General features: G+C 34.5%; 1 protein-coding gene and 1 non-coding gene across 2 annotated transcripts in view; one reads left to right on the forward strand and one right to left on the reverse strand.

The window, feature by feature from the left end:
* EPHX4 (epoxide hydrolase 4) overlaps positions 1 to 25,663 on the forward strand; it is a 30,686-nt gene extending 5,023 nt beyond the window's left edge. The window contains exons 3-7 of the mRNA XM_019752392.2: positions 4,559 to 4,716; positions 6,785 to 6,913; positions 11,864 to 11,967; positions 15,841 to 15,989; positions 25,026 to 25,663. Coding sequence (XP_019607951.2) covers positions 4,559 to 4,716; positions 6,785 to 6,913; positions 11,864 to 11,967; positions 15,841 to 15,989; positions 25,026 to 25,257 — 772 coding nt within the window. The 3' untranslated portion in view covers positions 25,258 to 25,663. The remainder of the gene's footprint in view (positions 1 to 4,558; positions 4,717 to 6,784; positions 6,914 to 11,863; positions 11,968 to 15,840; positions 15,990 to 25,025) is intronic.
* On the reverse strand, positions 13,008 to 13,212 carry LOC141572528 (small nucleolar RNA SNORA73 family). Its single transcript, XR_012497853.1, has one exon. It is a non-coding gene; the product is annotated as a small nucleolar RNA SNORA73 family (small nucleolar RNA).
* Positions 25,664 to 26,459: the final 796 nt, after the last annotated feature.

Here is a 26,459-nt window from a genome sequence, read left to right on the forward strand (position 1 = left end):
AGAAAATATATGCAGATCACAGGAACGAGTCCCTTCTATTCACTAAATCTACCATTTGTTACTCCAGCAAGAGACTTACTATAATTTAAAACAAATTATAGCTCAGTTACTCAAGTAGACCATATTGAATTCACTGAACTTTGCTGGTCATTAAGCTACCTGACTGATTGTTCACGGAGATTCCAAAAACAACTTCATGGAGATTGTTAGTAATCAAAAAACCTCTGACTATGTCATACCCAAACGTATGTTGAGGCTTACTTACTTGTCTTTCCTGCCAATCAAATTTTCACTATTATCCATTATGGAATCTAGTCAATTCCATTCAGGTGCTCCATTCAGGAAACAGTCAATTCAAAGCAGAGTCTAGGATAAAGTTGTTTTAATTAAGCCACCTCAAGTCTCTCTCAGGCTTTCTTTTCTCTTTTTTTCCAAAAGCCCCTTCTCTTGCATTTCTCTCTTCTTTAAAAGAAAAAAAAAAAAAAAAAAGAAAAAAAAAAAAACAAACTGCCTGGCCTTTCAGACTAATTTCAATTTACATTATAAATGTAAATATTACTGTTCTATTAATCAAGTTTTGCCTAAATACACATGAAATTATAAGCTTATTTGTAGATCAAGTAGCTCAGAATATTTGACACAATGAAAGCAAAATAATTATAAATTAGCACTGTGTTTAAAAGTGCTTTTTAAATAGAAAATACAAATGTCATGTATTATCTGCATTTATTATCATTACCTGAGAATTGCTGACATTTAATATATACTATTAGATGTTACCCAGAAACAATAAAATCCTGGGCCTTTTTAAAAAACATCCAAATAATATACAAATCTATGAGAACTTTAGCTAAATTAGCCCCAAATAAAGCTGTTTATCAAAGATGATTTTTCTCCCACTCTCTCTCCACTCAATTTGCATCGCTTTTAAAAATATTCTGAGCTGATGCAGGCAATTTCTTTGAGTCGTCCTCACCACCAGCTGTACAGAATGCATTTGTCATTATTCAAGTGCTGAGGCAAGTGACAGCTCTTCATACATACAGCTGTGCAAGAGGCTGATGACTATGGCTTTTTCTCTGTTGTGAAGGGGAGAATGATGTTTTACATGGGAAAATGGCTAGCCCGGGAAACCAGGAGCTGTCCTTACACTAAGAGAAATAACCAGGAAAGAGGTTGGGTTTTCTTTTTTTAAGAAAGAGTTCTCTGCTATTACCAAAAGCTACCAGAAAAAAAAGAATGTGGATGAAAAATAGCTAGTTTTGTTTATAATATTTTCAGGAGTTACTGATTTTGCAGTGTTTCATTCCTGTTTTGGTTTTATTCATGTGAATGACATGCCCATCAGTCTATCGTTGGTGTGATTTCTTTTTCGGCTTAGAATTAAAGTATAAATCAAATATGCTTTATTTATGAACTCCAGAAAGATTGCATTTAAAATTATTCTTTTGCAATTTATCAAGATAACAGTTGCTCTATTTCTTAGAAATGTTTAAGATATTATTTGGTTCCACTCATTGATAACAGCAATAGTTAAATTTATTTGTAAGGCAATTTAAGTTATTAATAAGATAATGAAATATGCAGGTATAATGTTTGTATAGTCTCTAATACAATTTTGAATGTAAAATGTTGCTGGATTGTACACATTATTTTGAAGCAAATTTCTACCTTGAAATCTCTAATTAAATGAATTCTAAATGAAGACACAGACACTTAAGATACTAAAACAATGCACATTTTAATAGAAATTAAATATAAATTCCCCAGCAGGAATTTGGGAACTTTAGTTGCCATTGTCCCAAGATTTGAACTGGGATAGAGTTTTATTGAACAACTGGTACTTCTAGCACTACCATGATTCAGTGCTGTCATTTGTTTGTTTCACTTATTCAACAAATCTCTACTGAGCACCTACATGGTCTAGATATTGTATCAGACAACTCAGGAAGTTCACAATCAAATTGGAATTACCAGACACCAACAAATCATTTTAAAGCACATGCCCAATACACTGAAGAGTGTACGTACAAGTGGGAGAGTATAAAAGCGGGCCCACCCAACCCACCCTCCAGAAGGGAGCCTGGAAGTCTCCTGGAGGAGGATATGCGTAGGGTAAGGAAGAGTTCAGTCGGGCGGCCGGTTGACTGAGTTGGTTAGAGCGCAGTGCTTATAACACCAAGGTCGCTGGTTCGATTCCTACATGGGCCAGTGAACTGGGCCCTCCACAACTAGATTGAAAATAACGACTTGACTTGGAGCTGATGAGTCCTGGAAAAACACACTGTTCCCCAATATCCCCCAATTAAAAATTAAAAAAAAAAAAGAATTTGAATTTATATAAAAAAAGAGTTCAGAGAAAAAAAGTTCAATGAGGGATAAAGATCAGAGATTGTGGGGAGTAGGAGAATGGTTGGGAATGATGTTTCAGACAAAGGGAATCATATGAACAAAGTTATAAAAGCCAAAAACAACACCATGTTTATTCACTACAAGCAGTTTGGCGCCCCAGACAGTGTACCATCGACTTGGGCCTGACTACCTGGGCTTGAGTCCTGGCTCTGCTATTTGCTAATTCTGTGCCCTTTGACACATCGGTTAACCTCTCTGTGCCTCTGTTTCTTCAGCTCTCAAATAAGGATAATAATAATAATACCTAGTTCATAGTATTGCTTTGACAATCAACATTATTATATGTGAAGCACTTAGAATTGCGCCTGGCAGGTAGTAAGAATGAGATCCATGCTAGCTCTTTCTATTATATGGCAAATGACAGAATGTAAAGTAATCAGGTTGCAAGATTGGGCAATAGTCAAATGTTGGAGGTTTTGTCTGCCAGAACAACAAGCGTGGGCTGTTGTTCTGAGTAATAGGAGTCAAGAAAAGATTTTAAGTAGGAAAATTAGATGAGAGAGTTTGTGTTTTTGCTACATCACTATGCTTTTGTAGAAGGTAGAACTGAAAGGAATGAAATGGCACAGACCAATCAATAGGCTGCTGCATTAATGGAGGCCTGGATTAGGTAATGATAGCAGGGATGCACAGACAGGAAAAGTGATTAAATAAATATTTAAGAGGTTAAATCTGCAGAATTTTATTGATTAGGCAAAAGGAATTATGAAGAGGGAAAAGTTGGGCTTTGGTTACAAAGACAAAAAAAAATCAATTCAAAATTTTAAGTAAGGCTAATGAGAAAATAATATCCTATGTGTTGACAGATGGGTGAGTATCTTTAATGAAACAAACTGTGTCACTTGTTTATTACAACCAAGAGACTAGATTAATAAGATTGCTATGGCCTTGTTTAAAAAGACACTTTTTATTATCATTTTCAAATCCATCTTAATTGGTAATGCTTTTGCAGATTTTCACAAATCGTAGATATCCTAGTAATAGAACAAAGATTCTGTATCCATTTATAATTCCAAATATGTGTCTTACATCCTTCCTAATGATGTCTGTTGATGTTAAGTGGTTGATTTGTTTCATTGATCTTATTGCTTTGTGTCATTTCACATTCCAATCCCCCTCTCGCTACTGGTTTATAATCTCAAATCACTGTGTTCACTTGCCTATTGAACTCCAAACATCTTTTCAGACAATGATTTCCCATGTGGCTTGTGTCAGATAATTTTACACTACGTTTCCATGAACAGATGTGCATGCAGATGTGTTTATGCATATTTTGAGTTCTATAATATAGTGAGTCAATTTGAAAAACCTATGTCTTTTTTTGTTTGTCATCCAAAATGATTTTGCTTATTTGAAGAAGAAAATTTCCCAAATCTCTGTATTTCAATTAATTCAGCAATTCCATGATCAAGCACAGGGAGTATACCTGACACAGCAGAGGCCTCTGGGACTTGGCTGTAGCAATATGGCCATTTTAATTGGTCGGTGCCAATACCCTTTTGGTTGTTAAATGTTTAATATCATGCTAGCTTGTACTCATGGTGCAGGATCTTCTCCACAGAAGAATTTTGTTTTGGCAAGCAGAGATTTATTTTAAGAAGCATTAATGGATTACGTCAGTAATAATCTTTTTTTAACCTTTGGACTTGTTCATTTATAAGTAAACTGTTGTTATTTACTAAAAACACTGAGCCCTATTTGACAGTGGAATAAGGTGAATGAAGTCTACTTTTTAAGGAAATAAATTTTCATCTTAGAAATTTTTTCAAGGCATCAAATTGTTCCTCAACACAGAAGCATTTGTAGGTATAGATTCCCTGATAGTTGCAAGCATTATGTAAAAAGCTTAGAAATTGATTTATTAAGTACATATATTGTATATTGGTTATAGTATCTAATATTTTGTAGTTTCTGTAAGTAACTACAGAAATGGCCCTTTGTTACACCCCACTGAAGCTGGTAAAATAATTTTAATGAAGAATGTCAATGCTCCCTTCTCAAATAGGTCTTTAAGTTCCTGCTCATACTCAGCTGTATAACCTTTCTCAAAATAAGGAGTTTCTTACAGTTTTTCACTTAGAAAATCTGTAATGTTACTATTTGTATTAGTTGCTGTGATATTTTTGATGTTTCTTATATGCTGCAGGTATTCCTGGCGTCACCAACTAAGGGAATTTAAATGTGAATATCGAGTTGTAGCACTGGATTTGAGAGGCTATGGAGAAACAGATGCTCCCATTCAGCGAGAGAATTATAAATTGGACTGTCTAATTACAGATATAAAGGACATTTTAGACTCTTTAGGTGGGTTACTTAAAAAAAACACTATTAATTCTTTTTAAGGGACTAATAGTCAACACATTGTGAATTGATAACCTCATTTCTTGGGAGAATGCATTTTCCACCTACCTGAGCTGTCATCTGGATCCTGTCACCATAGTTTCGGGTATGTAGCACGAAATGTTTATACAGGGAATTTAAAATAGTGCATCCAAAATAACTATTCAGTCACCAGCCAAGAATGACTTTCAAAATTTGTTTTTAAAAATAGACCTGATGTTACTATTTATTACTTGCAGAACCAATTATTGGAAATTTGAGTCTTATACTCAGAAAATTGATGTCTTCAGAACCCACACTTAAATATTCATTTAAAAAGGTTATAAGATGCAGAAGTATTTGCATTATCTTTCTTGTATTGACCAGCTAGTGCCACTATAATATTTTGTAACAAACTGCACCAAATCCGATGGCATATAGCCATTGGCATTTATTCCTATACTCGTGGATCTGCAGATCAACTGTAGGTTGGACTCCTCCAGGTTTTTTCCTCAGACTACAAGCCCAGTTGGGACTGGCTTCTCACGGTGAGTTGCGCTGGAGCCCAAGCTAAAGGGGAGTAGCTCCCTGGGTGAAGCTCTTTTCCTGGCAGTGGCAGAAATGGCAAGACGGTAAGCCCAGCTGCACAAACATTTTCAGGTCTTTACTATCAGCCCATTAGCGAAATCAAGTCATACGACTGAGCCCAATGTCAAGTTCTGCACGCATCCCAAGATCAAAACAATCACACAGCCAAGTCTCACATCAAAGGGACAGCAAAGTATGCTCCTTCTGTGGTAGAGGGGAAGGAAAGAGGGGAGTAAATATTTTTAAACAACAGTCTAATGCACTGCTTCCCTTTTGACTGAAACCCGCTGTTACCATCGATATGTAGCGAGCCAATATAGTGAGAAATTCATGAAACCAAATTAAAGGCCCTTTCTACAATAATCTAAATGATCTAAATAATCTAAATAATGGATTAGGCCATTATTCTTAGAAGAGAAAAAAATGGATGAAGTCTGGGAGTGTCAATGCAGTGTTGTCATTTAGTCTAATTACAATAAAATAGACTCAGAGACACTGATTTCCAATAGCCATATTTCATTCATATTTTGTGGTAATTCAGTCAGACCTAGCCTAAATTTGTCATCATGCAATTTTCTAGGCAAATGAATAATATAAACAAGATCTCTCTGTCTCTGTCTCTGTCTCTGTCTCTGTCTCTGTCTCTCTCTCTCTGTGTGTGTGTGTGTGTGTGTGTGTGTGTGTGTGTGTGTGTGTGTGTTTTAGTGTAGTGGTGGGTGATGGTGAAAAATACTTACTTGAAAAAATTAATTTTAAATACTCTAGGAATAAATTACAAATTAATCTTGTCCATCCATACAAAGGAATCCTGTAGGAATCAGTATTTTAACCTAATTTAAATTATCATAATGGTTACATGAAATGAAATGTGTATTAATTGGTGCTATAATTAAAACTTCCCACTAATCCAGTTTGACTTCACAGTTCCAGATTAGTAATGTTTTACCGTGTTGCGTTGTAACATTGACCTTGTAAAGTTAGGGGGCAAATAGATGCTTCTTTGAAATAAAGATTTACCAGTTGCACATAGGACATTGATGATTTTACTGGATCTAGAAATTTCTCAGCATTCAAAAATAACTAAAATAACCTAATTATGTGAAGTCTTCATCATGGTTTCCAGACTCAGGTCCACAGGAAACCAGAGCTGAGCTGAGCTGGCTATATATATATATATATATATATATATATATATATATATATATATATATACATTCATTTGTTCCTGGGAGAGATTCTGAATTTGTAGGTGTAGAGTGGGTCCTGGGCATCTAAATTTTAAAAAAACTACCTAGGTGATTCAGACATATGGATTTTGGGAACACCAAACTCAATATCTGCACAAAATGCATAATAAGGGTAGAATAGTGGAAAGATTGGTTTCAGAAACATGCCTGTTTCATGAGCTAATGATGTACCCACCTGTTCATTTTCAATGATGTCAACATTTATTTCTTGATTACAGGGTATAGCAAATGTGTTCTTATTGGCCATGACTGGGGGGGCATGATTGCTTGGCTAATTGCCATCTGTTATCCCGAAATGGTGATGAAGCTTATTGTTATTAACTTCCCTCATCCAAATGTATTTACAGGTGAGTTTACATTTTCATTAAAGCAGCTTTGCCAATATGACAAGTCACTATTATCACTGACACTTTGGATTAAAAACAGCAAAATTTAATTAACATAACATTTTTAAAATTAAATGACTAAAATATGAAATTAACATGACGATGTCAGATACCTTCGTGTTTAATATTTAGAGTCTAAGAAACTGTAGTTTCATATTTGCTTTCATAATTTTATTTCTTTTTAGAAAACATTTTACTGCTAACTTGGGGATGGATAAAGGGGAAAATGCAGTAACATTACTTTGATGGTAATGAATCTTGAGAGCCTAGAAACAAATTCTCCTCTTGCTGACAGCTTTGGCTATCAGGAATGGCAGCATTTTTTAAAGCAGCAATTCTCAAATTTTTGGTATCAGGACTCCTTTATATCTTAAAAATTATTAAAGACCTGTTGAGTTCTTGTTTATATGGGTTATATCTATAAATATTCACTGTATTAGAAATTAAACATGAGAAAATTTCTTAAAATTTATTTTAAAAATTGTAACTCCAGTAGATGTTAACATAAATAACATTTTAATGAAAACTATATCTTCCACAGCAAAATTTTAGTGAGAATAGTGTCCTTGTTTTACATATTTGCAAATCTCTTTAATTTTTGGCTTAAAAGAAGACAGCTGGAGTCCCAGATCTGCGTCTGCATTCTATCTGTTGCAGTATGTTGCTTGAATTGAAGTATATGAAGAAATGTGGTCTCACACAGATTTGTAATTTGTCGCATCCAGCGCAACACGGGCAGTGAGGGAGTGAGAAGGGGCGGCGTTAAGTTAAGTTTTAAGAAAGAAAGAGACAGAGACTTAATGCAGTTAAATCTCAGAGGGCCAAGGGTCTCATAGTCATTTAAGAACTGGAGCCCCGAATCAGATCGACTGGTGGCTTTTATTGATAATCATACAAGGAAGTAGTATTGTTTTTTACACGGTCTGTGAGACTCATCCATCATATCACAAAAGTGAATCAAACCAATTATCCCTGTCCCCTAGCAGCCAGAGCAGAAAGTCCTATGATGACTTAATTAAGGTATGTACCTTCCTGGGGACAAGTCCCTCATGTTGAAACTGTTCCGTTGAGCTAAGCAGAGAGAGCTGATCTTTATGGCTCTCATGATTTCTCTCACAATCAGGTGAGAGAGGAAAGCCAGAGTCAGCAGTGGCTTTTCCCATGCATGGGGAAGGGAAGGGACGGCAAGGTTCCTTCCCAGATTTTCCAAGACAGCTCATTGGGGGTCCCCACACGGTTTCGCCTGTCTAGGTTGTTCCTCACATGAGAAATCTTACCCGTCCTTGGCTGCAAACCATCTTTTGGGGACCAGACAGAGAGACATGAGGTGTAAACATCATGATAAAACAAAGTCCCAGAAAGGCACAGTCTCACAGACTCTTCTTTCAAGAAAAGACACAGTGAACAGTCAGCTAGGCTGCTGTGTGACAACAGTAATTGGAAAAGGGAGGAGTATTTTAATAGCCTTTTCAGATAACTGGATTTTCTTCGTTAATACTATACAAACTCAAAAACTGGTAGTTCCTTAAAGGCTAGTAACAATGTGGAATCTGGTGTCATATTCATGAACCTTTTGTACTCTGTTACGTTAAAATCCATTGGTCTGTCTAACACTGTGAATGGATCTTTTACCCATGTATGATTTTGCATCATCATGCATTAGAAGATATTGGTTGAGTTATGCAGATCTTCCACAATTTGACACATTTCATTATATGATATCAAAGAATCACGTTCATTAATATCACCCTGATTTCAGTTTTAAAAAGCCTTTAAGTATTACAAAGCTGTCAAGCTCACAGTAGCAGATACAAGTTTCCAAAATTCAAATTTTCACTTGAAACCTTCAATTTTGTCATTGGCAACAAATACTGTTGATTGTTTTCCCTCAAGTGAAAGGCTCACTTTGTTCATTTTCAAGAGTCTGTCTGCCAAATACTCAGGCCTGACTGATGCTAGTTTGTCAGTCACCTTTCCAAGTTAAAATACTAGTCCATAAAAAAATGCAGCTAATTCAACTTATCAACTCAGTTGCAGAAGGGCTTTTCTTCAAGACAACCATTGCATTTGGGTGTGCAATAGAACTGCTTTACGTGTATTTTCTATTTCATCACAATGTTAAAAAGACATGTACTCAAGGTTGAAATATAATAAAAGTAATAATTTTTGCTATTTCATGAAGGACATTCTTAAGTGAAACTCGCATTTAGTTTTACGAATTTGTTTCTGTCAAGTGTGTGGCAGTGAAGCATTTGACTGCTAGTATTGTTTAGTGTACTGCCTTGATTTGTGCTCATGCAGCAATGGTTTTATCTATCATGGCTTTTGTACCATCAGTGCAAATGTCAACCAAATGAGAAAAGTTAGTAATGTCTTAGTATTGTTATGAAATAGTTTTGACCATCCGGATTCCTTAAAGGGTCTTTGGGATCCCTAGAGGCCCACGTGCACTATATTTTGAGAACCTGTGCTATAAAGGGAACTCGTAAAATCTTGAGCCTGATTCAAGATCTCTGAACAATGGCTGGGAACATTTTTATTTGGTTTTTGCCAAAATTATAATTTTGTCCTCTTCAACTACCCTTGCCAAGTTTTCTGAGGTTCAGGTACTGCTACAACTCACAGCAGCCTCTGAGGAACAAAAAATTCAGAACAATGTATTTCTGTGTCTTCCTCAAAATTGAGCGGGTGAGAAAAAAAGGAACAATGACTACTTAAATACTGTATATTATAAGTGTCAGAGTTGAATTTTAGATGCATTTCCAATTGACCTAGCTCTGTTGAGGTAATAGGATGGTAATAGGATTCAGATATCAAAGATACATCATATTTCTCTCAGTTTCATTAGTCAGCAGCAGAAGTCATGCTACATGCTTTTTCAATTGATCAGGACCCTCGAGTAAATGTTGTTTTGGTGGTGCTGCTATATGGACAAACTGTAATTGGTCATTTCAGCAAGAAGATACTTATAATAGTTCTGGAACTATTATCAATAATGGTTTCAACCCTAGTCAGGTCAATATGAGGTCTTCATAGTTTCCCTATAATTGTATTGATATTTTTTAATGCAGGGCTGAAAAAAATCTTGTTCAATGATGACTACAAAAATTATAGCATAACAATGCTCCACTTACCTGAGAATTATAGTTCTAAAAAATGTAGCCATGTTAAATAAATTTACAAAATTAGAAATGAGAAAAAGTATCTCTATAAAGAAAATTTAAAAAGTATTAGGTTGGTGCAAAAGTAGTTGCAGTTTTTGCAATTATTTTTTATCTTTTAAACCGCACTTACTTTTGAATCAACATAATATAACGCACAGTATACAGCAAATATGCACATTTAATATGTATGATTTTATTACTTTCCAGTGTAAAGCTTCAGTGTCTTCCCAAAGCACTTAAAATCCTTATCATTCTGGCCCTACCTGACTAAGGTTCTGTTTTTCTGACTCATTTCATGCCATCTCCCCTTCCTCATTCAGGACACACCAGCCACACTAGCCTTGTTTCTGCTTCTTGTTTTTGTTTTTTTTTTACTTAATCCCACACTGGGCATGTGCATGTACACACACACACACACACACACACACACACTACCCAGTCTTTTTTTTTTTTTTTTTTTTAAGATTTTATTGGGGAAGGGGAACAGGACTTTATTGGGGAACAGTGTGTACTTCCAGGCCTTTTTTCCAAGTCAAGTTGTTGTCCTTTCAATCTTAGTTGTGGAGGATACCGTTCAGCTTCAAGTTGTTGTCCTTTCAGTCTTAGTTGTGGAAGGCGCAGCTCAGCTCCAGGTCCAGTTGCGGTTGCTAGTTGCAGGGGGCACAGCCCCCCATCCCTTGCGGGAGTTGAACCGGCAACCTTGTGGTTGAGAGGACGTGCTTCAGCCGACTGAGCCATCTGGAAGCTCAGCGGCAACTCACCTCAAGGTGCCGTGTTCAATCTTAGTTGCAGGGGGCGCTGCCCACCATCCCTTGCGGGACTCGAGGAATTGAACTGGCAACCTTGTGGTTGAGAGCCCACTGGCCCATGTAGGAATCGATCTGGCAGCCTTCGGAATTAGGAGCATGGAGCTCTAACCACCTGAGCCACCGGGCCGACCCTTGTTTCCGCTTCTTGAATGTGCCAGGCCCAGGATCTACTTTCTGTTCCTGGCTGCTCTTCCTAGATCTTTGCATGGCTAATTTCTTCTTTCCATTCATGACTCAGCCCACACATCGTATCCCCAGAGAAGCCTATTCTGACCACCCCCACTAAATAATAGTCTCTCCACACCACACAACCCTCGCTCTTAATCACATTACCTTGTTTTGTTTTCTTTATAGTATTATTGCTATCAAAATGATCTTTTAAGTATTTGTTACTTATTTATTGTGTACGTTCCTTCTTAATGGGAATCTCTTCTGTCTTGTTCACTGCTAAATCCTCTCACACACAGTAGATATTCAAATATTCATCAAATGAATGAATTTTCTAGATACATACATGAGTGAACTTATAGGAAACACTTTACTTTCTGTTGAGGCCAAATGAATAAGATATTCAAATCAGCCTATAAGGAAAATCTTTTTCATCAGAAAGTTACCTCCCCATATATCCCCAGGAAAAGTGTTAGGTCACTGATAATGACCTTGGAAGAAAGGCAGTGTTGTTTGGGTTTCCTGTTCCTTTCTGAGTCAAGACTTGATAAAGTGGAACTTTCTTTTTATTTAAAGTGCTATGATTTTTCTAAATACCAGAAATATCCATACTAATATGTGAGAACATAGAGATTTTTCCAAAGAGAAACATGCAGAAATCTTTGTTTGTGGGATCATCTCAAAGGTGAAATTGCCTTAAAAAGAAGTTCTTTCAATAGTAAGTAATTTATCCTGCTTGGATAAGATCTAACATGCCATTTTAATTTCAGAATATATTTTGCGACACCCTGCCCAGCTGTTCAAATCCAGCTATTATTACTTCTTCCAAATACCATGGTTCCCAGAATTTATGTTCTCAATAAATGATTTCAAGGTAAGTCAAACATAGTGATGAATGTTAACTAGTACTTACTGTGGTGATCATTTTGCAATGTATACAATATCAAATCATTATGCTGGACACCTGAAACTCATACTAGTGTTATCAGTCAATTTAAAAAAAGACTAGTGCCCAAGAGGATAACAAAATTAGAAACTTAAAAATAAAATAAAGGTAGGCTGAAGCACTAAAAAAAGAAAAGAACAGTCCTGCTTATGTTGTTTTGATTTAAATAATCATTTCTTGTACATCTGTTATGTGCTGTGCACTGACATTTTTCCTATGCAAAAAGAGGAAGTGTTTTCAATTAAAGCCCATTCGTAAGAAAGAAAAATAGACAAATGCTATAAGTCCTCATCTATAGGTTTACTTATTTTTAAAGTCTCTATATTTGAGTGTCTGGCTGTTGTTCAATTTTTTTGAGAGCCTGTACCCTATAGGCATACCTCCTTTTAGACAATATCCCATGGGGAGACGAGGGACTATGAATGCCAGGTGAGAGTTTGACAGCAGCAGAAGTGGAAGCCCTTGGAGGTAAACAAAATTCTAAAACAAAGTAAGCATGCAGGTATTGGTGTACCACACACACTGTCACCAGGAGTTATATGTAGTATCTACTTCTTGGAAGTTGATTGAATGCTTCTTGTATGTCCAATATGCTATTAGATATTTAGGAAGGTTAGAAAAAAAAGAAATAATATTATTTTACCTGGAAATATTTCTGCACATATCTCTGACATATAAGGACTTTTTTTTAACCTAACCCCAATGCCATTATGAAACCTACCAAAATGAACAACTCTGTAATATCATTTAATACTCATTTAAATTTCCTTACTGTCTCAACTGTTTTTATGCACTTCATTTGCTTGAATCAGGAACTAAAAAAGGTCCATACATCATATGCAGTTGTTATGGCTTTTTAAATTATAACACTTCCATCTTTTTGTTTTTTAATTTTGAAAAAAAAAACAAAACCCCAGAAAATTAGACTCTATTTAAGATCTTACTTAAATTTTAAATTTTAGTATACTAGATGTTTCCTGCATGGCTTCTCTCCTCAGCCATTGTCCATAGGACTCTGAAAAGCAATAGGAATATGCAGACATAGACTCAAGGGACAGGCTTAACCTCCGATGTTGTGGAAAAGGATTGTGCCTCATGGGGCAGAGTCTTATGCTCCCCTATTCCACCTGGACAGAGCCTGGAAGAATAACCTGCCAGGGGTATCCACAGTGGATTTCTTTCTTTTTTTCTTTTTTTTTTTTTTGAAACACCATTTCTTATTGAAGAAATCTGGTCATTTGTCCCAAAGAATGATCTGCACTTTGAGTTTGGCAGACTGCTTCATCGTGGTGTTACTTAACTTGTTCAGCTAACCCTTGTTTTTCCTACTTCATAGAGGCTACTGATCTAGAGGCTTGATCAGGTGTAGTTTTAATTTGACAAGAATGCTTTGTAGGTGGTGCTGTTTATTTTCTAATGTATCACATCAGAGAAGCACATAATGTCTGTTTGTCTCAGTTTTAGTAATGCTAACACTTGACCAGTGGGCTTACAAATTGTCGGCCTATCCAAAATTTCCTAGCAACCTTTCACCATATCATTTTAGCATACTTTTGATCACTATTGCCTAGGTCCATTAGGGTGTGAAAAATAGTGGTTTTGTAATTCTAGCTTTCTTTCTGCTTTTATTAACTGGAATTCTTTTATAAAGAAGAATTTTCCACATGTACTATTTGGTTATTCTGAAATACAGTTCATACAACAATGGCAAGATAAATGCTTCTTCATTTCTTTTATCAAATAACTTGCCAGAGTGATGAGTTGGTACCTTAGAAACCTCTAAGGATAACAAATGGATGACCAATGAGGGGTTTTTTCCCCCCCATATAATTATGAGCTCATGAAGTTTTTGTTTTAATTTGATGTGTATCAATCAATTACAGTCGTTATTCTTTTTGGTGCCCAAATTATCCCATATTAGGAAAGTGGAAACCACTTCAGTTTGGCTCCTGTGTCCTTTTCACATTAGCCTTTTAGTCAGTGATAGCTTGCTTGCTTAATACCTTAGGTTTATCTTTCATGTCCTGCCCCAGATCTGGAATTTGTCATTTATCAAAGGAACTCTAGCTCCTATTAGTAGGAAATGGTATTTAGAGATCACAGTCTGGGTGTCAACATAATTATTGTTACTGGGTTTTCGTTGCTTCTAGATCTTTCCATTAGACTAGACTTGCAAATATATATATTTTAGTTAGAAAAACAGTCATGAGTTCTTTCTCATATTTTCAAAGCAAATTTAAGACTACAGGGTTTTTACTTAACTTCTATGATTTTATATAAAACATTTATATGGTTTTAAGTCAAAAGTCTAAAACAAAGTACATTCAGAGAGTTGTTGCTTACTTCTGTGTTTCCTCTGTTTCTCTGTCTCCACCTTCTTTCCTACTTACCCAATAGAAAACCATTTGGATTAGTTTTTGTTTCATCTTTTTATTCTTTCTTTTTAAAAATATAAGCAAATGTGTATATATTTGTCTCCCTCTTCTTACATAAAAGATAATATACTATAAATACTGTTTCTCATCTTTGCTTTTTTCATTTAATATATCCTGGAAATCACTTCATTTTAGCATATAGATTATCTTTTCTTGAAGTACCAAGAATACATAATACACCATTGTGTGGCCACACCATAGTTTATTCAACCAATCTCCCACTGAGGGACATTTGATTTGTTTCCAGTCTTTTTTTATTACAAATAATGTTGCAGTTAATCACTTCATGTATATGTCATTTCATATTGTTGCAAGTATGTTTTTGGGTTTGAGGGATCTGCATTTAAAAACAAGAATCTGAATGATTCTGAGGCAGGTGGTTTCGATCCATACTTTGATAAATGCTGGTGTAGAGCATTGTTTTTCAAGTTGTGGGTGAGGACCCATTAATGAATCATGAAATCAATTTACTGGCTTGCAGTTTGAATTTTTAAAAATAAAGTAGAACAGAATTGAATTGAAAATATCAGTACAGACTATAATAACAGTAAGGAATATTTCTTTAAATTTTTGTTGCAGATATATATGTGTGTGTGTGTGTGTATATATATATATATATATATATATATATATATATATATATATATATATATGGTGCCAAAAAATGTAACAAAAACATATACACATTTTAAGAAAGGAAAACTGTATTAAAATTATAATACTCAACATATACCAATAACAAAAGATGAATACAAGTCACATTTGACTTCTGCAATTACAAGAGATGCTCAAAGTGGTTACCATCAGCATCCAGACACTTTTGATTATGGTGAGCTACTGCTTGAGCAACTTGACCAAAGTGTCCACATGTATACAATTTTTTGGCACCCCTGGTGTGTGTGTGTGTGTGTGTGTGTGTACACACCTGCCCATCCCATATATACTGGATCATGATGTAAAGTGTGTTTGTTACTCTGGGTTGTGGTCAAAAAAAGTTCAAAAAACTTTGTGGGGGTGGGCTGGTTATCGGTAAACATATAAACTACTGTTTGCTGGAATATTGGGGAAGGCTTTAGGATAGGGTAGTAGTTGAGCTTGGCCTTGTAGAATGCAAATAGGCACCAAGAAGACAGATGCTTTTCATAAAGTTGAAGTGTGTATGGGGGATTAGAAGGGAATATCATAAGTAAAGAAAGGAAAGCAGAGAAGTATAAAATGTGTTTGTAAACAATGAGGTCTCCAAACTCTAGATTAGAAATAATGAATTGTCAATGCATATTGACCATCTTTCTCTTTCAAAAGCCAAAGATTTAGTTTATTACTAGGTAACTAAAAGTTTTAATTATTCTCTTTTCACTTAAATTAGGCTTTGAAACATCTGTTTACCAGTCACAGTACTGGCATTGGAAGAAAAGGATGTCAATTAACAACAGAAGATCTTGAAGCTTATATTTATGTATTTTCCCAGCCTGGAGCATTAAGTGGTCCAATTAACCATTACCGAAATATCTTCAGGTTAGTATAATTTCTTTTTAGTTAAATAAAATATTCATTCCCTAAAGAGCCAACACTCAATTTTTAATATTAAGTTTATCACTTACTCAACTCAACTAAAATATTTTGATTTAGTAAGTTAAATAATCTTGTTTTATGGAAAATTTCAAACATATGGAAAAGTAAAGAGAATAGTATAATGGATCCCATTATAGTTGTCACTAGTTTTATCCATAACTCTATTCGCTTCATCTCTCCCTTTAGATTATTTGAACACATGTATTTTTTAGTTATATTTTTAACAATCATTTATTCATTCAAGAAATATTTATTAAGCACTTATTGTGTTCTAGGCTATGCCAGCCCTCAGAGTATAATAATGAGCAGAACTAGATAAGGTCCCTGAGCTCACAGAAATTATAGCCAAGTGGGGAAAATAGACATCAAGCAGATATTCACAGTGATCAATATGTGGTTATAAACTAACATAAAGGCTTTGAAGGAAAGAGAGGAGAACTGAAGAAATGATGTTTGAACAAAGAAATAAAAATGAGTTAGGTATTGACAAAGTTGGGGATAGGAGAATTGGCATTCCAGAAAAAAAGCAGCATGTACCATGTACCAAAGCTGTGTGGGAAGATGGAGCTGTGTGGGAAGATGTGTGTGGCTTTAAGTAACACAATGAGGGCCAATGTAGCTGGGTAATAGAACATGACAGTGGGAAGAAGAGAATAGAGTGCGAATGGGTCTAAGAACATTGGTCATACAAAGCCAAGTAGACCATATAAGGACTTAAGAGCTATGAATGTGAAGCCAGTGAATGAGAGTTTCAAGCAGAAAAGAGAAATGATCCAATTTATATTTGGATAAATTCACTCATTGTAGAGAATCTACTAGAGAAATGAATGTGGGAAACCAGCAGGTTTAAGATGATGATAGCTTAAACTAATCTGAAAGCAGTGGAGATCGGGAGAGTGGGTTGATTTAAGAGATGTTTAAGAGGTAAAATTGACAGGGGTTGGTGATGGTTGGTTGTGTAGGGGGTTGATAAGAAAGATGTCAAAGATCAAAGATGGCTCCTGGATTCGTGGCATGAACAACTATATGAATAGTCGCACCATTCACTGAAATAGAAAACACTAGAAGAGAACTACTTTTGAGGAGAAGGTCATGAGTTTTATTGATTCTAAACTAGCTGAGTTTGAGGTGGTGCCTTAGATATACAAATAGGTACTTGGATACCAGGGCCTGGAACTCAGAGGAGAGAATCTGGGATGAAGATATATAAACTCTTGGAGTCACTGAAAGACAACTGAGGTTTTCATTTCAGAAGATATTATTGAGGGATAACGTGTAGAGTGAAAGATAAGACATGGAGGTTTGTTTGTTTGGGTTTGGACTCTAGATAGGAAAAAAATAATTTCCCTTGAGACCGCAGCCTGATTGAAAAGGTTTAAGGGCTTTAATTTATGCTACCTCCATAATATTGGAATTCTTGGGGAAAAATACATTTTAACATAACCTTAGGCTGGTAACTATGAAGCCAGGCAGAAACAAAGAAAAAACCTGTCTGGAGGATACATCTCAACTCACACTCACACTGTTCCCACAGATAAAGTCCCCTGAAGATGAGTTCATAATCCAAATTACCCAAAATACCAATCCACCATTAATGAGTCAGAATGTAATTGCAGCAGAACTCGTTATTATTTCAAATAACAGAACTAACAGAGATTATAAAGCATGTTTAAATCATTAAATATATATAAAAAATAAAAAATATGAGAAAAGAATAATATCAAGACAGACTAAAACAAGTGAAAAAGAACCAAAAAAACTTCTAGAAATGAAAAATACAGTTATTGAAATCTAAAATTCATAAGTGAGATAAGTAGTAGATCAAACAAGCTAAGGAGAAACTATGAGTTGGAAGATAGATCTGAAAACAATTACCCAGAAAGTAACTTTGAGAGATAAAGAAGTGAAAATATAAATGACCAGTTATATTTGACATGGAGGATAGAATGATGGATAGATAGATAGATAATTAGAAATCATTCATATAAATACTATTTATGTGCTAAGAATTTTTTCTAGTAAAATAAAATAATAGAAATAGAATGTATTATTTTCAAACTAGTATAGGCGGACAAGAAAACTATCAATTCTAAAAAAGGCAGTAATGAAGAAAAAGGAAGCAAAGCAGACTAAATAGATAGCACAAAATAAGATGACAAAAACAATTTCAATATATCAATATGCACAATAAATATTAATGTATTAAACTTGCCAGTTAAAAAACAGAAACTATCACTTTGGATTTAGTCACAATTAAGGCATAAGGACATAAAAAGGTTGAAAGTGTATGGAAAAAAGTTACAGTGGGTGTTATTTTAAATAAAACAAAATCTCTCAAACTCTTTGAATATAGAATCCACGGGGAGTCATGAGATGATGTGAATAAAGGGAGAAGAGGTAAACCCAAGACTTATATATCTATATCTATCTAGATATATAGATATATCTTTGGTTGATAGATATGTTAATTTAAAAGGTATTTATAGGTAATAATTTATTAAGCAAGGCAATGATTAGAAAGGCAAGCAGACATTGCAGAGGCTACAAGTTACATCTTATAGGCTATAACAACATTGTCTGAAGTCCATATTCTGTTGTTTGTCTTTTACAAATAACACTTGTAAAGACAATTAATATAAGAGAAAATAGAGAGAATGACACATTTTTTATACAAGTCTAAATTTTGGACAGGAGACAAGGAATGGTAATTTCAAAATGTTCTCGGTTTATCCTTTTATCAGAGCTAGCTTTGTGATGCAAAACAGTATGTTTTAAGTAGCTATCAGGAAAGAGGGAAATTATTCTCATCTTGCTGAGGTTCTTCTACTAACACTTTGTTCATTAGAAGGACCTGCATTCCCAAGAGTAATCTCTAGAATCCTGTTAATGAGTATGGAGAGGAAAAAAATAACAAATAAAAAAATAACAGGTCTGTGAAGGTCAAGACTCACAATTTTATATAAAAGCAAAGACAGTTTTTGGCTAGATTGTTGTAAGTTAATTCTAGCTGACTGAAGGTCACATCAGACCTTCTGAAAGCTCAACTGACCTCCCCTCTGACCATTCTTTATGTAGGGTAATCAAGACCAAGTACATCATTAAAAACAGAGTTCTATAATATATAATGACTATAAATAAAGTATAGTACATTATACTCAGGCATGAAAAATCACCCTCATTTATCACCCAAAGTCTCCCAGGACCATAGCCTCGTCAAAATGTGTAACATGGTTAAAACAATATTTAGGAAGAAATATATGTAGTTTTCCATACTTATATTAGAAAGAAGATTAAAAATTAGTGAGCTAACAGTCCAATTCAAGAAGTTAGAAAAACTATGTAAATAAAAATAAATTAGAAGGAATATAATTTAAGTTAGATAAAAAGCAGAAATTAATACAATTAAAAACAAAGATACAATAGAGAGAATAAAAAAACAAAAGCAGATTCTTTGAAGACTATTAATAGAGATACATTTTTGGCAAGATTGGGCAAAAAGAAAAGGATGCACAAATAAACAATATTAGGAAGCCAAAGATAGACATAACTAGAAACATAACAGACATTAAAATGTAAAATTAAGGTTGACAAATTTGAGAACTTTGACAAAATGGGTAGCTTTTAAGAAAAACATAACAAACATCCAAAATTGACTCAAGAATAATTGGAAAATCTGAATAGACATAGCCATTAAAGAAATTTGTTTATTTCAAGCATAGAGTAGACCTCAGAGAAGCCAGATAAGCCTGAATCTTCTGAAGGGACATTTCTGGGAAATAGACTGTTTCGTTTTACTTAATTGTCCAAGGGGGAAAAAAAGGTATTAAAGGTATTTTACACTGCTTATTTGTACCTGGAGATCTGGCAGGCGCATAAAAAGATATTCTAGGAGTCAGGTCCAAGAGGACAAAAAAACCTTCCAGTAAAAGGGCAAAATACTTACTTTATGGTTCAGTCCATAGCTGTACTTCCATGGGAAACTTTGGGGGATCTGGGAAGTCCTAATTTTGAGAGAATAATGTTATCTCCTGCTTTATAAAATCATCTTTGTAAGTTTCCTTTTCCTTTGCCATTAAACTTGACACCCTCTGTGTTGTTAGTCTTTTTCTGTTAATCATATTATGGTTCCATTATGACAACAATGCAGAAGGGAACTTCTGTGTACCAGAAACCTACAGTAACCTCATACTTTGTGATGAAACACTAAAAGCATTCTCTCTAAAAATAAAGACTAAAGATAAACTTTGCTGCTACAACTGCTTCTGTTCACCACTGTATTGAATGTCTTAGCAGCACATAAATAAGATCAAAAACTGAAAAAATGTATCTACTGGAAAGGGAGTAAACAAAACCATGATAAATCATAGATAATGTGGTTATATGTCTAGAAGGACAGAGGGAATCTGGAGGAAAATTATTAGAAAAAAATAGTTCAACAAAGTTGATGCACATAGGTTCAACATACAAAAATTATGATGTTATAAACCAACAACAGTAAGAAAATATATTTTTAAACCGGATACCCTTACATAGCAACAAAAAATATTAGGTATGTAGTAATGACTCTAACAAAAGATGATCTTTATGGATATCAAAATTTATTGGAAGCAGTAAAGAATACAGGCTTAGGGCAATGGCTATTTATTTACTCAACAGTAGAGAAATATTTTAATTACTACATTTAATATTTAATTACTACAGATTTGCTGGTGTAAACTACTGAAAATCAGCCCTGGCTTATCATATTCATGAATGGAAACTTCAGTATCATAAAGTTCTTGATTTGTCCCAAGTTAATCTATAAATTTAATTTATTTTCAATCAAAACCATAAGAAAGTTTTTCATGAAACTTGACAAGCTGGTTCTAAAATTTGTATGGGAGAGCATAAGGCTGAGAATTCCCAAGGTAGTTTTAAAGAAAAGAATAGGAGAGTAACTAACTCTATTAGATGTTAAGACTTATAATGAAGCTATAAAATAAATAGAATACGGTGTTGAATCTTGGATAGAGAAATTGACTAATGAAACAGAGAAGAAAGCCCAAAAATGGAACCACATGTACGGGAGCTTGGTATGACAAAGAACATTTTAAACCAACAAATACATTTTGTTGGAGCAATTGGATATCCATATAGAATAAAATGAAATTAGATCCCTATCTTTTACCAAACAAAAAGTAAACCTTGGGGAAATAAAAAACCTAAATGTGATGAGCAAAGGTTAAAAATGTCTAGAAGATAATATAAAAGAAAACGTTTATGACCTCAGGTAGGAAAGATTAATAAAACACAACAGCTCAAATTATAAAAAAGACATGAACATGACTACATTAAAATTTAAAAACATCTATATATGAAAAGATATTATAAAATGATGAGGCAACCTCGGGTAGGAAGAAGTTATTCGCAAATCACAACCATGAATTAATAATATTTAGAGTATATAAAGGATGCCTCCAAATCAATAAGAAAAAGGTAGTCCAATCTAAAAATGGGTAAAGGATAATAAAAGGCAATTCACAGAAGAGGATTCTAATGGTCTACAACATGCAAGATGCCCAACCTTACTAGTATTCAGTAGTCAGATATAAAACATATGTTTTACTGCTTATGATAGAAACCTAACATAACAGTGATGTGAAAAAAGATAGTTTACTTCTCTCACAAGTAAAAGTCTAGACTGCTGGGTGGCTGTGCTCCATGAAATCATCAAAGTTGTTATGTGACTCTGGTCAAAGACCAAGGCACTTTCTGTCATGTTATTCTGCCATCCCGAGGATATTGCCCTTGTGTATGTGGTCCAGGATGGTTTACTACCACGTCTGCATTTCAGACAGTGGAAAGTGGGGAAAGGGAAGGTGGAGGGGAGTGGCATACTGGACACTACTGAGAAGTTGCACACATTATTTCTCTTAAGCCAAGTATCCTCACTTTGCTGCAAGAAGCCTGGGAAATAGAGTCAGTCTTTATTCTGGGTGGCCCTTTGTCCATCTAAAAATTGGATTTTCTATCACAATAGTGGAAGGCAGGAAGTGTTGGGAAGCAGTCTCTACCACATGAGGTAAATGAAGCGTATTTCATACTCATTTGATTGGTAAAAAATTAAACTTTTGATAACAAGTTTTGGCAATGATGTGGAGCAAAATGAATTCTTATATCCTGTTTGTGGAGCATACAATTGGTTTGGAAAACAACTTGACAATAGGCTGAAGATGTGCATATTCTCTGAGGAAGCAATTCTGTTTCTGGGAATAGAAACTCTTAAGGAAACTCTTTCGCATGAGCACAAGCGGACATGTACAAGAATGAGTTCAATATTATTTGAATTATCACAAAAATTGGAAAATTTAAAATGTCCATTAACAGGAGAATGGATTAATTATGGTATATTCATATGATGGAATTCTACACAAGAGTGAAAATGAGTGAAGTAGAACTACATATATCATCAATGGATAAATCTTAAAAATATAATGGTAAGGCATGAAAGCAAGTTGTGGAAAGCTATGTGCAATAAAGTTTCAAAAATGCAAAACACCTCTATATATTGTCTACAGAAATATATGTACTGTATTTGCAGAAATCTGACAAATAGCTCCTCTTTTTTCCTGCCCAATTTCTGAACCAGTTGAGAAACCAAACAAGAGTTAACAGATGAAAACCAAAATATCACCTTCATTACTGATAAGGGATAGGTTAAAGGCTATGGCTGAATCTGAGAACTGTAATGGTTCTGCTAACCCCCTACTGCCAGTGCAGAATTTAGAGTAGTTCACCTGTAGGAAAGTTTGCAGAGCAAATTCGACCTCCCCCGCCCCTCTGGTCACTACCCCCCACCAACTAGGTAGAGGAGAGGACGAAGAGTTTACATCTCATACCCTCAGGACATATTATTTGATATACCCACCTAGCCCAGAACTATGAATAATTGTCACACACCAGGCCAGGGTGGGACACAGACCCAGGAGGGTTTAAAGAAAATCCCTTCTTAAAGAAACCAGAGGAATGGGTAGAGGTATCCTAACACATAGAAGTATAGTGAAGGACTAGATTCAACCTAGTCATTACTCCTAAGGCAGTGGTTCTTCCCTCTAGCTTGTGTATGAATCAGCTGGAGGGCTTGTTAAAACACAGAATGCTAGACCGCACCCCTAGATTTTCTGATTCAGTCTGACAGGGATGGAGCCCAAGAACTGGCATTTCTGACAAGTTCACAGTTGGTGCTGATGCTGGTAGTCTGGTGACCACTGACAACCACTGCCTTAGGGTGAGGCGAGGAAAAGAAATTCTATTAAGGAAAGGGAAGCACAAAGATGTAATTATATTTTCAGTGTTTTATTTTCTGAGCTGAGTGGTGGGTACGTGGCTGCTAATATTTTCTATATTATCTTTTTAATCAAAGTAATGAAATAGTTCCACATACAAAAGCAATGTTGGAGTATATAATACTCTGGAAATTGCTGCTTTAATACTTACAAATTAGCCGATTACTCAGAATTTAGAAGAGTAACATGTTAAATTCTGACTAATTTGAAATAAGTATACTAAAATGCATTTTGATAGCTTAAATGATTACCCGTATAAAGCAATGATTGTTACTACTTGTTTCAATTTTGTAGATCTTTCAAATTGTTCCTATACTTTCTAAGATTAATGGTTTTTCATCAGAAATATTTGATCAAGTGTTTCCCAATAAGTTCTTCAGCTTAACATACAAAACCCACTCTCTTAAAATGTTTAGTTTTACTTCATTATTTATTTATTTTTATTGATGTATAATGGAAATATAACATTATATTAGTTTCTGGTGTACAATATAAAGACTCGATATTTTTATATACTGCAAAATGATCACCAAAATACCCCACCTTCCTGAAAAACAATGTAGCAGATGGTGTCAAAAGCTTTAAAAATATTTATACTCTTTACCTCAGGGATTCCCCTTTCAGGTCTCTACCCAAAGAAATTATCTGAAATGCCAACAAAGATTTGGGCACAAAATGCTCATTATAGCATTACTTACAACAAGGACATGTTTTAAGTGATGCTGTGATCTAAATATTTAATTATAAGAGAATAGTCATTTGTGGGTTATTAGTCCACAAAATAGTATCTTTTAGAATTATTTTTGAAAAACTTTATGAAATGAGAACATTCTTAAGTTATAATTTAATATGAAATTTGCATATGTATACTGTGCATATTTACTGTATTATACAGTTTCAAATATGTGCATAGAAAATGACCAAATGATTATCTTTTAATGATGGAGTTATGCATGATTTTATTTTTTATACTTGTCTGTATTTAAGAGAATATACAATAAAATCTTGTTTTAAAAATAATCTTCTTGCAAAAAAAATATACTATCACATAATATTAAAGCTCAGTCCATATATATTTTCTGACTTTCCAGTTTCAATTTTCACATAAAATGCATGAGGTTATCTCACAAATAATTTAAAATATATTTAAACAGTAACACTGTTTAAACTCTCTTCATCACAACATTCAGAAATTCTGGTATCCTTTTAAAGCAAATTATTCCTCATAGTGATGAATTTCATATTTAATTTATAGCCTTCATTATAAATTTTGCTAACCTCATCCAATTAAAATATTTATTGGGTTCTTTCTTAAATAGCCTTTTAAATTTTTTATTGTATAGATTGATTGCCTAAAGTAGTATTTCTTAACCATTTTTTCATCATCACCTCCCTAAGGAGCCTTTGTAAACATTTTTTTCCCCTAATTGCCCCTCACCCCATGAAATTTTAATATCTGCTTATGTACTGTATGTATATCCAGGTTTATATATATAAAGAGTAAGATTTTTTTCATTCTCCCAAGAACCAATTTTTACCCCTATGGTGGTGATACTGCCCCCTTTGAGAATGTGTGGCCTAAAGGAACATTATGGAAAAATGTTATTTTCATCTTTCAAAATGAGTCTGAAGCCCACGTGTTTTGTTTTTATAGCTGCCTGCCTCTCAAACATCACCTGGTGGCCACGCCAACACTACTACTGTGGGGAGAGAAAGACGCATTCATGGAGGCTGAGATGGCTGAAGTCACAAAGATCTATGTTAAAAACTATTTCAGGCTAACTATTTTGTCAGAAGCCAGTCATTGGCTTCAGCAAGAACAACCTGACATAGTGAACAAAGTGATATGGACATTTCTAAAAGAAGAAACAAAAAAAAAAGATTGACTTTTCTATATCTTCTGTGAGGGGGTCTGTAGTAAAATGTCTAAATAATATTTTTAAATTGTTCATCAACTTCTTTAAGCTTCATTAGGAAAAATTTGTTTTAACATTCTTTGTCACAAATATCCTCACAAATGGTATTGAAAAATGTCTGAGAATGTGTGAACTTATAATATGATGTTCATTTTCTTATGTTGTGTTTTACACTGCCTTAAAAAGTATACACTTGTACAAAAAAGAAGTGGCTCAGTTTTGATTTCTTCTGTTCTTTACCCTGTTAACATATGGTGCCTTTTACATATGTATATTAAAGATTAGCCATATTAAAAGGCAAGCCTGCAGTGGTATAAATTTTCATTTTATTGTTCAAAAGTTCTTTTTACTATTTTTAACCATTAAAAATTCTATTATCAAATCTCTTGGGTTTATAGTATATTTATTATTTTGAAGGCAAATTTGACTGGATGAATATGCATTCTTAAAACAGGCCATAAATATTACTTAAATGGGAAGATTAACAAGAGATGATGTGAAGATTCTCATATATATATTTATTAAACATCGCAAAGTAGAGAAGCACATCTATTAAAGCCAGTTACTTAACTGGCTAAATTGGTGAGAGATTTAGAAAAAGGATCAAGATGTCCTTTTGCCCCATTCAATGCAACAATAATTGAATATTGTACTTCCTATGAACACTAGAATCTAAACTCCATAGGGCAGAGGTATTTTTTTTATTGCTTTATTAACTGACATATATCCAGCATCCAGAATTAGAGGCTGGCTCATTATAGGAACTCTAGTATTTGCTTAATGAACAAATAACGTATCTCCCACACTGCTAGACACTATGGGGGAAATAGAAAAGAAAGATGACATGGTAATATGGAACTTTCCCTTAAGAAGCATACACAGAATGCAGTTAAATTAAACATGGGTTCAAGAAGACTAATGAAGATACAAATAAGAGAGGGGAGAGTTACAGAATAGAGAATGATACCAGCACAAGGGACTACTCATTCTCTTGGGTTGCTTTCCTTGGCCAGGGAAACAACCAGTAACGTTGCTAAATCATGGCTCCTTAGAGATTACAACTGTGCTCCCAAGTAAGACAAAGTTACTTGTCTTTGAAACATGTCTAAGAAAAGAATGTTTCCCTCACTAGTTCTGACAGTGACAGAAGAAAGTAGAATGTCCCTGAGAGT

This window comes from Rhinolophus sinicus, linkage group LG06 (assembly GCF_036562045.2).
Source record: "Rhinolophus sinicus isolate RSC01 linkage group LG06, ASM3656204v1, whole genome shotgun sequence".
In the NCBI taxonomy this organism is placed as follows: Eukaryota; Metazoa; Chordata; class Mammalia; order Chiroptera; family Rhinolophidae; genus Rhinolophus; species Rhinolophus sinicus.